The sequence below is a fragment of the Mchenga conophoros genome, linkage group LG7 (assembly GCF_057382185.1).
Source record: "Mchenga conophoros isolate Kocher_MC1m ecotype Shallow Benthic linkage group LG7, M_conophoros_male_GT1.1, whole genome shotgun sequence".
In the NCBI taxonomy this organism is placed as follows: Eukaryota; Metazoa; Chordata; class Actinopteri; order Cichliformes; family Cichlidae; genus Mchenga; species Mchenga conophoros.
Genome location: NC_140532.1, coordinates 1,752,580 through 1,768,039, shown reverse-complemented (window position 1 = coordinate 1,768,039; position 15,460 = coordinate 1,752,580). Strand labels below are relative to the sequence as shown.

The 15,460-nt window shown below is 43.4% G+C and overlaps 4 protein-coding genes across 4 annotated transcripts; 2 read left to right on the top strand and 2 right to left on the bottom strand.

The window, feature by feature from the left end:
* Positions 1-280: 280 nt before the first annotated feature.
* mt2 (metallothionein 2) lies at positions 281-1,064 on the bottom strand. Its single transcript, XM_085281461.1, has 3 exons — positions 909-1,064; positions 749-814; positions 281-514 (listed from the first exon to the last, which is right to left on the bottom strand). Exons 1-3 carry the CDS (start codon positions 931-933, stop codon positions 423-425), a joined length of 183 nt encoding a protein of 60 aa, XP_085137587.1. The 5' UTR covers positions 934-1,064; the 3' UTR covers positions 281-422.
* A 3,951-nt stretch (positions 1,065-5,015) lies between these two features.
* Positions 5,016-11,303, top strand: LOC146569293 (lathosterol oxidase-like). Its single transcript, XM_085281457.1, has 6 exons — positions 5,016-5,547; positions 6,248-6,463; positions 6,554-6,686; positions 9,539-9,639; positions 9,995-10,123; positions 10,577-11,303. The coding sequence occupies exons 2-6, from the start codon at positions 6,254-6,256 to the stop codon at positions 10,844-10,846; spliced, it is 843 nt and encodes a 280-aa protein (XP_085137583.1). The 5' UTR covers positions 5,016-5,547; positions 6,248-6,253; the 3' UTR covers positions 10,847-11,303.
* A 62-nt stretch (positions 11,304-11,365) lies between these two features.
* anapc13 (anaphase promoting complex subunit 13) lies at positions 11,366-12,812 on the bottom strand. The gene is made up of 2 exons (XM_085281458.1): positions 12,599-12,812; positions 11,366-11,688 (listed from the first exon to the last, which is right to left on the bottom strand). The coding sequence occupies exons 1-2, from the start codon at positions 12,695-12,697 to the stop codon at positions 11,563-11,565; spliced, it is 225 nt and encodes a 74-aa protein (XP_085137584.1). The 5' UTR covers positions 12,698-12,812; the 3' UTR covers positions 11,366-11,562.
* Positions 12,813-13,978: 1,166 nt separating this feature from the next.
* On the top strand, positions 13,979-15,047 carry pierce1 (piercer of microtubule wall 1). The gene is made up of 2 exons (XM_085281460.1): positions 13,979-14,114; positions 14,621-15,047. The coding sequence occupies exon 2, from the start codon at positions 14,631-14,633 to the stop codon at positions 14,955-14,957; it is 327 nt and encodes a 108-aa protein (XP_085137586.1). The 5' UTR covers positions 13,979-14,114; positions 14,621-14,630; the 3' UTR covers positions 14,958-15,047.
* Positions 15,048-15,460: the final 413 nt, after the last annotated feature.

Here is a 15,460-nt window from a genome sequence, read left to right as displayed (position 1 = left end):
ATAGCAGCTTTTGTTCAGTTCAAGTTACAACTTCAGTTTTCCAAATGCTAATACGCCAGCTAATGCATTTGGACTTCCAACTTTAGATTTGAGAACAGTTTCTTTGCATCCCTGCAAGAGCCTTTTAAGTGGGCCACACAGTTTAGTAGCAATCATGAGTCAATTTAACTTTAGTCCTTATTCCAAGATGAAGATTCCAGCATTACACAAAGTACCACAGAGCGTGACCAGAGTGAAATGATGCACTGACATCAGCTGAATTAATACACCAGACAGGTCATAGCGTCAATAAACATGTTTATTTCAGACACCCAAAGACAAGTACAAAATCATCCGTCACCATTTCGTGGACGTGTAAATTTATGATTAGTGGCAAATAAATGACTCCATAATTTCAGCAGAGAGCTGATGCTGCAGACTCCTCACTGGCAGCAGCTGGTGTCGCACGTCTTCCCTTTGCACACGCAGCCAGAGGCGCATTTGCTGCAGCCGGATGGGCAGCAGTCGCAGCAGCCTGCAGTGACAGACATCATTACTGACAGAACACAAAGAAAACTACAGATCTCACTAAAGCAATTCGAGCCGCTGCGCATTTTGTTTTTTTTAAATGGCATCAAATGCGGAATTTTGAAGAAATGGCGCATGACTATAAGACACAATCTTCACACTATGCATGTTGGGAAGATAAACAGGAGCGTAACATTAACAGGTCGACAGATTACTGTTTGCTGTGAGGTGTTAGACTTACTCTTCTTACAGCTCTTGCATGAGCACTTTGTGCACGTGCAGGATCCTCCGCAGTTGCAGGTTCCAGCTGCACATAAAAAAAGTCAGTTGAGTTTCATGTGGTCCGCTGGTAACAAGCAGCGCATTAAATAGCCTTGTTAAACAGCGGCAGGAATACTCACTCTTGGCGCACTCGCAGGGGTCCATTTCTCAGTTGATGGCTCGTTCAGAGTGATGCTGGCGTTGCTCTCGTGTCTTCGGGACTTGAGTGAATGTTGTGAATGACGGTGTAGGAGTGGCTGTTTTATAGCGTCCTGGGAACAACAGAGCCGAGTGCAAAACACGCCTGTCAAGCTACACGCAATCACGTGGTTAATGATTACAAAGAGGTTTGTGCACACGGCATGGTCCAACCTTTCAGCAGCGGGAACAGAGAGATCCTCATAGCCAGATCTATGGCCTGCTGCCTGAACATTATATAAGAATGTCAACTCCTGGAGAAATTCAAGCATGCAATTAATTCATGTATTTAAACAGAGGAGAACATCTTCAGGCTACACGGAGATGTGAACACACGGTCACAAACGCTCACCAACACTGATTCATGTAGAATGGGCTACATGAAGTGCGGGTCTCCAATCAGAACGTCTTAGTTTTATATGGATGGAAGTGACTCTCATATTAACCATTTGGAGCTAATATGAGAGGATGTTGGGTGGATGGGCGCACGAATGATCACCAACACTATTATTTTAAAAATTACAAAAAAACTTTTCAGCATCTGCGAAGATTCTTCACAGAAAACATTTCCGTTCAGTATTTTCATAACAAACTTAACCTCATACTTGATTAAATGAAACTAATACACTCTATGCCGGTATTATTTTGACAGTGTGATCATTTCATGGGAGTAAACATCCACATTAAATATCCTAAATCCAAATCTAACCGCTCATTAAAAAAATAATAACACATGTAATATATCGTGTGACTCCTCAGTTTTGCTCATTTTTTTTATAATAAAAATAATATAGTCATCATGTTGTTGAACAACTGCAGCGGAGAACACGGGGTGTTTCTGGCGCTGTGCACACGGTGCAAACCAGCTGGCGTCTGTCTGCCGTCGGTGTCGAGCTGCACCCGGCCGCTCGTGAGCAAACCGAAGCAAACAGGCTATTGTAATATGCTGCGTTCACGTACCGTGTGCTATCGGAAATACCGGATTCAGCAGCGAGCCGTGTGCATATGGCACGTGAGACGTCGCGTCTCCCCACAGAGGACAGAGAAAATTGTTGTGCATTGTTGTTACACAAAATATATATATTTTTAATAATAGCAGTCTTACAAGAAATTAAACACCAAAATCGCACAACGCATAAAATATCCGTGGGGAAACATCGGTGCGCAACAATAAAGAATCAAACAGAATAGGCGAGCTTTAAAAGAAGTGCTTTGTCGGTATGTGTGAGTACAATAGAACAGAACAAAATTAATCTCGGCTTCCGTAATCCTGGATGCTTCGCACTTGGTTGCTTAGTTTTTTATGTCTATTTGTCTATAAAGACGATCTGTATTTACAATTCTTAGGTTTTCCATGACGGGAGCGTGAAGGCAGCATCATTCACTGCACTCGACACAGTCACTGGAGTGTTTGTCCATTAACATGTAGTTTCTAGAAAGAGTGTGTCAGCCGATGTAAACCGCAGGGAGCGACGAGCGAAACGAGCTTTAGAGATGAGTGCTACTCTTCTTAGCGAAGCAGCTGAAAATGGCAATTATGAGGGGAAAAATCGGTCATAATATAATAATACTGCAATTAGATTCAGTCCATCCATTTCCTATCGTTCATCCAGGGTTGGGGAGGGGCAGAGTACTCCGGTCTGCTAACACAGACCTACAAATCAAGAAGAAGAAGACACTTTAAATAACTCAATTACCTGAGCTGACTGTCCAAAAACATTGGTGAAAACAGAGAGGGGAACTACTGTGCTTTCCCCCGTTTCTTTTTGTTTTCTTGGACTCTAGTGGAGTCCCAGCTATGTTCACACAACCTTCTGTGCCTGCACAACTTTTCATTTAGAGTCATCAGACCAAAATGTCTCTGGGGACAGAGGACACTTTATAGGACTTGGAACAAATTGAATGCTTCTGTCTGGGATGCAGTGTTACATGTTGGTGCAGTGATTAGCAGCAAAGTCCAAACACAGGTTTGTTGGTTTAACTGGTGATTCTAAACTGGTCACTGTGTGATTGTGAGGATGAATGACGTTGTTGGGTCTGTGTTTCCACAAGCCCGGCTAGTTTAGAGACTTATTTATCATGAAGAAAACAAGACATAACAGAACATCTTCAAGCGGTTTTTCACTCGCTAACGAGGGACGCTTTGGTCAAGAACCAGCTCTTGGAGCCCACGCTCCTGTCTCCAGCCCAAAATCCTTCCAAGAGCAGCTTCCCTCACAGCTATTTATTGACAAACTGTTACAATACACATCACAGCACAAGCACCTCCCTCTGTAAAACCCCCTTCTAAGACAAGGCACTATATGTGTGTATGTGTAAGCACGTATATGCATGTGCAAGAATGTGTGTGTGTGTGTGTGTGTGTGTGTGTGTGTGTGACCTCCTGCTGACCAAAAGGGTCATAAAAGCAGGAAGCTTACAACAGAAGCTTCTTCTACAATAAAACCTCCCCCAGCACAGAGTGGCTGGAGAGGTGGTCAGGATCAAAGGAATGTCTTGAACTCAGACTTACAAATTTAAGAAGCCCAATGACAACATTCAACAATTAGACTTAACAGACGTCCTTCTCTCTCCCAGGACCCCAAGACTACGCCATGCTGGGTCATACATGTTTTGTTAACCCTTAAATGAAACACTGCCACTGAAAAACACGTTTGCATTATTTACGGTTTAAAAATGTCAGTGCAGCAGTGCAGTGTTTCAGCCACTGTCTGAAACAAGCTGTTATAACTCCGCCTCTGTTTGGCCTACGTCCTTTTGATTGGCTGCTTCTTACAAGCAGAAGTTTTGAACAGCTGCTTTTAGGGATTTTTGTTCTCCTAGCCACAGCTGTGTGACTGAGATCACACCATCAATATAGTCATGTCATCAAAATAAGGCCATCCCCTCACTGAAACATGATGTGGTAAATGGCCTGCATTTGTATAGCGCTTTTCTAGTCCTTAAGGACCCCAAAGCGCGTCACACTACATCCAGTCATCCACCCATTCACACACTGGTGATGGCAGCTACATGGTAGCCACAGCTGCCCTGGGGCGCACTGACAGAGGCGAGGCTGCCGGACACTGGCGCCACCGGGCCCTCTGACCACCACCAGTAGACAAACATGGGGTTAGTATCTTGCCCAAGGATATTTGGCATGTAGTCAGGAGGCAGCCTGGGATCCACTGACCTTCTGATTAGTGGCTGACCTGCTCTGCCACCCCCGCCACATGATATGGAGCCAGGAGCAGAACATTTTCATTATTTGAAATTTTAGCCATGTTTTATGAAAAGCCAGCATTTTAACAGCAAACGTGACACAAAGTAAAACAAGAGAGAAGAAAAAAGCTCCACCTTACATGTAAATAACCTGTCATACATCCTTTATGAATACACTGCTTGGATAAATATGCAGTAGTTCCTGTTTTTGTACATGATTCATTTTGGACCCTGGATGTGAGAACTGTCCATTACTCCCTGAAGGTGCTGTTTCAGTCCGGGAGCGCTAGAGGGAGACAGTTACATGTGTATCTACTGGTGGACAAGAATGCATAATATGAAACAACTCAGCTGCAAGTGCAAGTAACTGGTGTTAAAATATTTAAAGGCAGATACCAACAACCCAAATTCAAATGGCACAGGTGGCCTTACGTGCTCTATTTGAACTAGAATGCCTGACTTAATGTGATGGACACACGTTAACGAGCAGTTATAGGAGAGGAAAGTGTGGAAGTGGCATAACAACATCCCCTGTCCTGGTCAGAGCCTCTTTGCAAGTGTTGCTCTGCTCATTCTGAGAAGTGATTACGCTGTCTTAAATTTCATACTCAGTGACTGTCTGCATGTTCTGTCCACCAAGATGTGTGTTTATGTCAAAGGTCAGTAATGCCGACAGACAGACTATACTTTACACTGATGGGATATTCTAACAAAGTGTTAGGCATGCTCCCAGCAAGACTCGCTTCTCTTAACTCTGTGTGTGTGTGTGTGTGTGTGTGTGTGTGTGTGTGTGTGTACAGGGCAGACAGCTGAGCTGCTATATTTGATCCTTCCAAGCCCAGCATGGGACAGGGTACATCCACTACACACACGCAAAAATGACATGCTGACCATTGCAAGGGATTTTATTTTGCATTAAAACTGAGATAATACAGCTGAGTTGCTACAATGCACTTTTCACAACTGTGTAGAATATATATATAATATTTAATTCAATGAGCACAGATATTGTGAGAAAATGGTGTCAGCTGAGGAGCGCTCCTGCCGCTGAGCTCTGAGTTATTTGCTGAGCATGCTGGGATCTTGTTCCACCTGGACAGGCATGTCTGTGTCTTCTTGGATCCACTGAGCACACGGTGTCAACTACCTCGCAAAAAAAAGAAAAAAGAAAGAAAACCGGAGCTTCTCTTGCAGTTTGTGGAGACGGCGGCCTATTGCACGGTAAACCCATGTTAGCAGCGGAGCAGTTTTCCGTATGGGCCACGTTTTCTCTGTTCCAGATGATCTGCTGTTGGACAGACTGTGAGAGGAGGAGTGAGCACTCATCAACTTTCTAGGAAGGTTCTTTCTAATCTGGTGACAGAGCCCATCCTCAAGCAGGTCAGTGCAGCACAAATGATGAATTCAGCAATAAACGCTTCACTAATAATAATTTTTAAATAGTAATGAGATAAAACCTGGAAAGTTGAGGTGGATTTTCTTAAACTGACCGCTGAGATGAAGCTGCAGTAGGTGCACTAAACAACGGTTTGTTTTCAGTCACTGAGTGAAGAGGGTGAGTAGGTGTGAGAAATGCTCATGATTCATGTTGAACCAAACAGATCCAGAACAGCTTTTCGATTACTATAGAAACAAGCTTGAGAGCACTTCTGTAGTCATGCAGGGACGCGGGGAGCAGGTACGTAACGAAAAAGTTCAAATAAAAGATTTAAAAGTGAACAGCTGAGTGTTTTATGCATCGGCCTCGCAGGGGCAGTGTTGGATTTTGTACCAGCACAAACTTATATTTCACTGTCTTATTATTGTTGCTCCTTTTGCAGTATTTCATGCACTTAAATGTGAAATGTGTACATGTGCTCTCTGACAGAGCAGCAATGATACAGATTATCCAGTTTCAAAGCTCTGGCTGAAGCAGCCCTGAGTGTGTGCCGTGCACACCACAGAGCTTAGGCTATTCAATTCTCGCTAAAACATAATAACGTTTCCACTCCACCTAATTTTAGCAAAGCGGGCTGTGATTGGTTTGCTTTCTCTCATGTATGCTAAGAGCACTACGGGACATCATTTACTGTCTTCACAGGCTGCCATGGATCATGTGCTGGACATAGCTGACTGTTACTTCTTCACTCCTTACATTTACCCGGTCTCATGGCCTGAGAGCTGGGCTGTGCGCCAGATTATCAGCCTGTGGGTGGTAACCAACGTGGGAGCTCTGCTGGTTTACCTGGTTTTTGGTGCTCTTAATTTCTACTATGTGTTTGACCATGTGCTCATGAAGCATCCGCAGTTTATTGAGGTAGGCCAGTGGATGGATAGCCAGCTTTGGTACCATTTCCAAACCAAGGTTGTCCTAAACCCCAACTTTGTGCATTTGCTTCACTAACAGCATCAAGTAAGAAAGGAGATCCAGCTGGGAACAGTCTCCATCTTCTGGATGAGTTTTCCCACCGTGGTGCTTTTCTTCTGGGAAGTCAGAGGACACAGCAAACTTCATGACAGCGTCAGTGAAAACTCCCTGGGTGAGAAAACGGTTATTTACATATTATAGCACACGATTCATGTTCGCTCCAGTTAATGTAAAACTAAAAATGAGATTCTCCAAGTGAGCCTACTGTATTTAATGAATGTACTGTTAAAATGCTTATATATGGCTAAAGGCTCAAATCAGAATACTTTATTGATCCCTGGGGGAAATTATTTTTCATTACAGTGCTCCATTATAAACAAACAGTAAAAAAGACAGACAATACACAAGAATAGCACAATATATGCAGGCATATATATCAGGGCTCTAGACTAACCTCTTGCCATGGGCGCACCGGTACGCCTAACTTTAAAAATTTAGGCGCATCGGCACAAAAGTTAGGCGCACTCAAATTTTTCAACCACATCGCTTAACACCGCAGTTTTACATGTGCACTTTCTTTGGGGGGGGAGTCCATACAGACAATATTCATTTCTAAATTATTAACTAACAAACTTGTGCTTAAAGTGCTTTGTCAATATTGTAGAAAATGTTAAACTTAATCATCATCTCGGCTCCTCTGACGACCTGTTTGCTGCTGTCTGGTGCTGACAGGCAGTGTTAGAGGGGACACTCGGGCATTTATTGCAGCATATAATGTGTTTTCTGGACACACTGCTGCTTTTTCAGCATTCAAAGATTGATGACACCGTGTCAGAGCTGGCTATGAATTTCAGACGGATCAGGCCTTAACTTAACAAAAAAGTTATCAATAGTTCTTTTCATCTTTTCTTATTACAGCTACATCCACTCTGTCGGGCCCAGGCTGCTCACTAGGGCTGGGTATCATCACTGATTTCTATAATCCATTCGATTCTGGTTCTCAAAGTCCTGATTCGATTCAACTTAGCCTCAGACAGTCAGAAATATTATAATTCTGATCATTTATCAGCACTGATACACATGAGACCATTAACACCATAATTCCCTCCACACTCACCACCAAGCTGGAGCATCTGGGACTCAGCTCATCTATGTGTCTGTGGATCTCCAACTTCCTAACTGGCAGACCACAGGCAGTAAGGATGGGCGGACATGTCTCAGCCTCCACCACTCTCAGCACTGGAGCCCCCCAGGGGTGTGTTCTGAGCCCCCTGCTGTACTCTTTGTACACATATGACTGCGTGGCCACTACCAGCTCCACCACCATCATCAAGTTTGCTGACGACACCGTCGTGGTGGGCCTGATCTCTGATAACAACGAGACGGCCTACCTGAAGGAGATTAGGAATCTGGAGAACTGGTGCCAGAGGAACAACCTCCTTCTAAACGTCAGTAAGACAAAGGAGCTGATAGTGGACTTCAGCACTAAGCAGGAGAGGAACTACCAGACCCCCGTCATCAACGAGTGCCCAGTGGAGAGAGTGGACAGCTTCAAATACCTCGGAGTTCACATCACGCAGGACCTGTCATGGTCCTGTCACATCAACACCGTGGTGAAAAAGGCCCGACAGCGTCTCTACCACCTCAGACGCTTGAGAGACTTCCAACTGCCCTCCAAGGTGCTCAGGAACTTTTACTCGTGCACCATAGAGAGCATCCTGGCGGGAAACATCTTAACCTGGTTCGGGAACAGCACCATGCAGGACAGACGAGCTCTACAGAGGGTTGTGCGGTCAGCTGAGCGCACCATCCGCTCCGAGCTCCCTGACCTGCACTCAATCTACAGCAGGCGGTGCTGGACCAAGGCCAGGAAGATGGTGAAGGACCTCAGCCATCCCAACAACAGACTGTTCTCTCTGCTGAGGTCAGGAAAGCGATTCCGCTCCCTGAAGACCAACACAGAGAGACTGAGGAGGAGCTTCTTCCCGCAGGCGATACGGTCTCTCAATCACACCACCACACAGTACTGACCCACACATATGGTTCTTACACACACACTGGACTTTCTGGACTTTGGTTTTGCACAACACTGGTCACTATATTCTTCATTTCCAGTTAATACTTGTACAGTTGCTGTTATTGTGTATATATTTATTTAGATTTCTTCATACATTCTTATATAGTTCTATATTGTGTATTTTGTTGTACAGTTATTTTATTTTCAACTTTAATTTATATATTTTATCTTATTCTTCCCAGTTAAATTTACCCTTCATTCTAATTTGTGTTGTACAGTTATTTCATTTTTAACCTTAATTTATATTTTATTCCTTCCTAGTTAAATTTACCCTTTTTAATTTTTCATATTTATTTCCTATCTTATTCATAGCCTTTTCCTTTTTTGTTTTCTTTAGGTCACGAGCAGTTGTCCAAGCATTTCACTACATATCGTACTGTGTATGACTGTGTACGTGACAAATAAAATTTGAATTTGAGACTTCATCAGAATTGTGAACATCACAGCAGACGCCTTTGGGTGAAAGTAACTGAGAATAAAAACACAGAAAAACATGAGGGAGATTTTCCTGGTCTGGCTTTTTATAGCAGATAACCTGAAAAATATTCTGCAATTTTGCATAATTTTAAGAAGTTTAAATTTCTTCAGTATTGAACAGCAGAAATTAGGCTTTCTTGTCCGAGGTCATTTAAGTGAAAAAAGAAGAAGACAGCGCTGTAAACAACGGTATAGTGAGTAGATATCCCTCATATGGTCATCTCAGCTGCACAGCTGTGTTTAGCACAATCGGGTGCTTCTGTGAGGCAGCCAATCAAAAGACAGCTGCCTTAAAGTGAAGGGATGAGATTTAAAGTGCTTTTTTCAGGGAGAGGCGAGTGGCTGCACTAAGGACAAGTATGAAGTGAATGAGCGTGTCCACTTTAAGGCTGCGTGCGATTAACTCACTGAAACTAACCAACCCACAAAGAGTCTGCAAAAATGAAAACTCATGTATGTCTCTGCTCCAGGCTGGTCACGACTGTTCGTAAGCATCACTGGTTTCTTGTTCTTTACTGACATGTGTATATACTGGATTCACCGCGCCATGCACCATCAGAACATTTACAAGGTGAGCTTCAGCATCTGTACTGCCAACCTACACTTGCCCCAGGCAGTCAGTTACCTTTGTCAGTGGGTGGCTTCCTATAATAAAAGGGTCCACCTGTACCAATGAACCCATGAAACAATGATTTCATGACCTTTTGGGCTTCTCAGCACTTTTATGCTCACAGTTGTTTTTACCAAACAGGTTACAGGCTCGGTTTAGCACACAGTAAAACACCGAGCAGCCGAAGGAAACATGTAGAATATTCTTTTACTCTTATAGTTATTTTAACTCCACAGCTTTGACTTCGTTTGTCTTGTGTATCTTCTCATTAAAAGAAAATCTCAGACTTGACACCATTTGTGTTTCTCCCCCTCAGCACTTACATAAGCAGCACCATACCTTCAAGATACCAACACCGTTTGCCAGCCATGCCTTCCACCCACTCGATGGCTTCCTGCAGAGCTTACCGTACCACATCTACCCTTTCATCTTCCCTCTCCACAAGGTGCATATCATCTGCTGTTGCTAGGAAATACTGACATGCCCGATCTGAGGTCAAAGGAGGACCACGCTGTAAACCAGGGGTTGGCAACTCCAGGTCTCGAGGATCCTGCAGGTTTTAGACGTGTCCTTGATCCATAACAGCTGATTTAAATGGCTAAATGACCTCCTCAACAGGTCTTGAAGTTCTCCAGAGGCCTGGTATTAAAACTAATCATGTGATTCGGGTGTGTTGACCCAGGGTGAGATCTACAACCTGCAGGACACCGGCCCCCGAGGCCTGGTGTTTGACAACCCTGCTGTAAATCAGGGCTGCATTAAGTTATTGCTATTAAACTGCAGTAAAACGTCTAAGTGACTGGACAAAGTGTATGTTGATACACTGAAACTGAGAAAGTGCACCGTTGTCTTCAAACTGTGAAATGCTTCAGCTGACATGAGTTATTTTAAACTGCAGGTGGTTTACCTCTCCCTCTTTGTCTTCGTCAACATCTGGACCATTTCCATCCACGATGGAGACTACCGCCTTCCAGGCCCGCTGATATTTCTGATTAACGGCGCTGCTCACCATGTTGATCATCACCTGTACTTCAACTACAATTACGGACAATACTTCACACTCTGGGATCGCCTGGGAGGCTCGTACCGACACCCATCGGCGCTGCTGGGGAAGGGACCCCGTGACCAGATTCGCAAGCTGACGACAGAAGCAGCACAGACACAGTGATGATGGACGCTCAGAGCAGAGAGCCATTTCTGGACATTAACAGGCTATTATGCTGCCAATGGTCTAAAGCAGAAGAAAGAGACAGCCGGTACGAAATATGCAGATGCCCTAGCTAGATACTACCCAGGCAGAAGATGAAAATGATAAAGCATAGCAAAATAACACACTGTATGTTAGCAACAGTGTCATAGGGTTAAGTAGTACTACTGGTGTGAATGTAACGAGCACAGATTTGGTGTTACACACAACTGTAGCAGAAAACTGAAAGTTGAATCGATGTGTTTTAAGCATGTTTAAGCATAAGAGCAAACCTTTTCCCCCAATAATTTGGCTGCTTTTATAGTACAGCGACATCCAGTGGCCAGACTACCTGCAAGATAACTCTGGTATTACTGCATGGGTAAAGGTGAGATGATTGTTACAAACTCAGGAGACTAGATCTGTTCAAAGCCAGGGCTCCTCGTTATAACGCTGCAGAAATAAGAGCCGTGGTTTAATAAATGCACACACAAACAGGAGGACTATGTGCTCACATTTATCACAGTTTCATAAAGTATAAACAATGTTTATGTTTTACAATAAGAGTGATGGATGGTTCACCACCAAGTAAAAGGCCAATGCGCAGAGAAGATACGGCACATTTGTGTGTCAAAACCGACACAGCGCGCACCACGTCTGTGCATTTTATTTGTACAGTTCGATTCTGTGTTAGTCTTTCAGCTTCCGGTGCTCGGTGTGTTCTCATGTAGGCTCTGCAGGGCGAGGTCTGTCCACTTCATCTCTTGCTCTTTCACAGACTCTGTCGATCCCCCGTTGTCCTGCTCAGCCTCAGGCAACTCACTCTGCAACAAACCAGCATCAGAAACTGGTGATCTGCTGGGATTTTCCCACAAAACCGTAACTTGTGTTTAAGGTAACATACAAATGGGTGAAAATGTGTTGTTGACGTTAGAGATCAGAGGAGAATGTGCAGACAGTTTCAAGCTGATAGGAAGGTGAAGGCAATCCAAGCACGCAGAGCTTTGAACGCACAACACACCATGAAGCAGATGGACTACGGCGGCAGAAGACCACACAGGGTGCTGCTCCGGTCAACTAAAGCCGCAATTCACACAGGCTCATGAAACTTTGAGAACAGAAGACTGGAAAAATGTTGTTGTTTCTTGTACACGATGTGTTCACGGCACATGTAGTGCAAGTAGGAGATCTGGATCGTGGACGGCCAAATCAACAGCAACTGCGTGATGCTATCATGTCAACATGGTTCAACATCTCAGAAATGTCTCCAGCATCTTGTTGAATCTTCGCTATGACAAATCAGAGAAGTTCTGAAGGCTTTAACCCTGGCAAGGTGTATCTAATGAGTGTATATAGTAGAAAGCAGGTAAGCATGCGCATGTCATCTTCTGTAAACCGAGAACAGGACAGAGAAGTATACCAAAGCAAAATCCCCCCCAAAACCACGTGTATATTTAAGCTTATGTTCATATCCTCTCATTCTTTTCTATTTTATACTCGAACTCTGTAATATGCAACTTCTGTCGGTGCTCTGCTACTGGAAACTGAACTTCCCGGAGGAACCCACCCGAGGGATTAATAAAGCGCTAATCTAAGTCACTGGCATTAAGTAAAAAGCTGGATATTATGGAGTGTCCTCTCATAAACTGCACTGCTCGGGAACATCCTGCAAAAACATTCTGCTTCCTGTAATCGTTGGTCCTTGTTGACGTCAACCTTAGCATTAACATTTACCAAAGGAATGGTGACGTCTTCGTACGGCAGCCTGTCTTCCCTCCAGGCATCATCGGTGAGATCCAGGACTCTCCCATCCCGTTGGATTTCACTGTCCATCCTCCCGCCGAGACACAGCCGGCTGCCAACTAGCCTCAACAGGACCCCAGATTTACGTCCGAGAACAACGCCGTTGCTGTTTGAGAAGAGCAGTCGCAGTAATTCTACGTACCCCGTTGTCACGTGCTGATGACGCAGTGAATGGCGCCTTTACGTGCAGTGGAAAAATACGAATCTGACGAGTTGTACTAGCAGGAGATCCAATACAATTTCTCGAAACCACAGATTGTATATATGCAGTACATTATATGCAGTATATATGTATGTTTATGTACAGCCATTGGTCCAAATATGTGAACTTACACAAGAGCAACATTTAGACTGCTACGTGGCATTTATGCTCCACAGTATACAGCCTTGTATGCCACCTGAAGGCAAGTTTAGCCCATCAGGAGTTATTTTAGAGTATTATCTAAATGACCTGATTCACTGATCATTGGGACCCAAAAACTGTATGCAGAAAATGGTCAGTCACCATTCAAGTCCTTGCTTTGTCACAGCCCTCCCACATATTTAAAGTGACGATTAGTTGAGTTTCATGTCTCTGTCTTCTACCACATGCATGCATGCATGTGTGTCTATGGTTATTTAGTGCCCCATGGGTTGTGGTATGTTCTATATTTTGGTGAGCAACACATACCGTCACTCTTTCTCCAATGATCATTTTGCACTTAAGATCATGCAATATCAAACAGTGACCACACACTGTGGTTTCTTTTGGTTTCTTGTTATTGTTGTTTTTTATGTCTTCCTTTATTTGACCACCAGACTGCCTGATTTTTATCTCTGACAGCAAAGCAAAAAAACCTGCTTTTCACATCTAATCTGTATTTTTCTTCTTCTCAGTCTTCTAATCAGGCCTCTTTATGTTGTGATATAACTTGGTTTACTCTGATTAGTGTTTGCTTGTGAGACTGTCCAGAGCATGTCTGAGAGGAGGCAGTTAGCAGCATTACATCTGACATATGAGACTCTTGTATGAGTTCAGGGAGATGTTTGAAGAGAGGAATAAGGTGGTGCTGTGTTTAAGGTACCTGATGGAAAATAGTGCTCATACTTGAATGTTAATTATTAGTATAGCGAGCTGGGGGATACTATTAAATATTTTAAGGTAGATTTGAACCAAAGTTCGGAAATATAGGCAAGTTATTACGTTTTTTTGGGTTTGTTTTTGCCAGGGCCAATATCTGTCAGTAGCTGTAATTATTTCTTTAAACTATGTCCAGCTGCTGATGACAGAGAGTCTTTTTTTTCCAGTACAAAAGAGTCGGAGCCCCATCCTCTCGCGCTTTCTTTGAAAGTCTCGTGAGATTATGTGAGGTCAAGCGCCTGGGTCGTCATTGCTATGGTAACCACATGTTTCTCTGTCTTCAACCCGTGACCAGTCGGTGTATTTTGTTGAGTTCACGAATCTAAGGTAATTATATGAATCACATCGTAGTTTGGAAACAAAAACGCTTCAGTCAAGCAATAAAAAACCCAGTGGCGCGAAATTTAGCGCTAGATAGTGAAGTTAAAAGAAATGAATAGACATGAATCACAAAGATCGCTGGACCGCTCTGTGCTCGAAAATAATTTAACTGTAATCACTGAAATATATATATAATCTTAAATCCGTGTAAAACTAATACCCGCTATATGCAACTCTCCATTGACCATTAGTGAGTCCATATACACCTGGTCAGAGGGCCCGGTGGCGCCAGTGTCCGGCAGCCTCGCCTCTGTCAGTGCGCCCCAGGGTGGCTGTGGCTACAATGTAGCTGCCATCACCAGTGTGTGAATGGGTGCGTGAATGGGTGGATGACTGGATATGTAAAGCGCTTCGGGGTCCTCAGGGACTAGAAAAGCGCTATATAAATACAGGCCATTTAATGTAAATGTGTAAATAATCTCCTAAATCGTTTCCCCCTCCTTTTTTAATAGAAGATCAACAATGCCTGTTTCTCCAGAGCAGCAGGCAGAAGATGCCAAAACATCAACCAGTCCCGGAAACCCAGTTTTTACCTGCGTGATTACTCCACAAGCAAAAGATCTGATGTCTGCAGGGGGAACAAAGCTCGAAAGCATCATGTATAAGACCACATCCGCCGACTACGGTCGCCTCCCTCCAACCTTTGAAAGCTCTCCGTGCACTTTCCACCCCAAATCACAAAGGTTCACCGAAGTGCTGAGGAAGACCGGGATGTATCGGAACTACTCCTTTAATACATCCCTGGACCGCAGCAGGGTGTGTGACTGCTTTGCAGGACATGTCTTTTGAGAAAAAAAAAAAAAAAGCATAAATCTCAAATGTAACGACTGCAGTATTCAATATCTGCACATGTGTGAAATTAAATGACATTGTTTAGCATGTGTGTTGATGTTTTTGTTTTCCTAGGCGTTTGATTTATTTGTCTTAACCTGTTAATATTATATGTATATATTATTTTGAACCTCAGATGAATTATAAACACATAGGTAGTCCATCTGGCATTACTAAATAGATAAAATATCCTTAATTGATGTTTCGGAGAGTAAAAAAAAAAGAAATCTTTCTTTCTTTTTTTTTGAAGGGGGGGGAGGTCGCTTTAGTAAATGTTTCAGGCTGAACGAATAAAATGTGTACAAATTTAAAGGTTACTAGTCTTATAGTCCCCCTCTGCTGTACTGAACTCAGGTGTAGCATGCCATTTCTTTAATTCTTTGAACTTTGTGTTGCGCAATCAATTTCCTTTTAAAATTAACAAATTAATTCATATATTTCTTATTTCCTCATACACGTTT

Bases quoted from the DNA above. Each gene is read 5' to 3' on its own strand.
- mt2 (XM_085281461.1), bottom strand. From the start codon at position 933: ATGGACCCCTGCGAGTGCGCCAAGA. The intron at 815-908 runs GTGAGTATTCCT...TTTTATGTGCAG, and splicing joins CCCCTGCGAGTGCGCCAAGA to CTGGAACCTGCAACTGCGGA. The intron at 515-748 runs GTAAGTCTAACA...CTGTCACTGCAG, and splicing joins ATGCAAGAGCTGTAAGAAGA to GCTGCTGCGACTGCTGCCCA.
- LOC146569293 (XM_085281457.1), top strand. From the start codon at position 6,254: ATGGATCATGTGCTGGACATAGCTGACTGTTACTTCTTCACTCCTTAC. The intron at 6,687-9,538 runs GTGAGAAAACGG...TCTCTGCTCCAG, and splicing joins CGTCAGTGAAAACTCCCTGG to GCTGGTCACGACTGTTCGTA. The intron at 9,640-9,994 runs GTGAGCTTCAGC...TCTCCCCCTCAG, and splicing joins ACCATCAGAACATTTACAAG to CACTTACATAAGCAGCACCA.
- anapc13 (XM_085281458.1), bottom strand. From the start codon at position 12,697: ATGGACAGTGAAATCCAACGGGATGGGAGAGTCCTGGATCTCACCGAT. The intron at 11,689-12,598 runs GTAAATGTTAAT...GGTTTGTTGCAG, and splicing joins AAGACGTCACCATTCCTTTG to AGTGAGTTGCCTGAGGCTGA.
- pierce1 (XM_085281460.1), top strand. From the start codon at position 14,631: ATGCCTGTTTCTCCAGAGCAGCAGGCAGAAGATGCCAAAACATCAACC.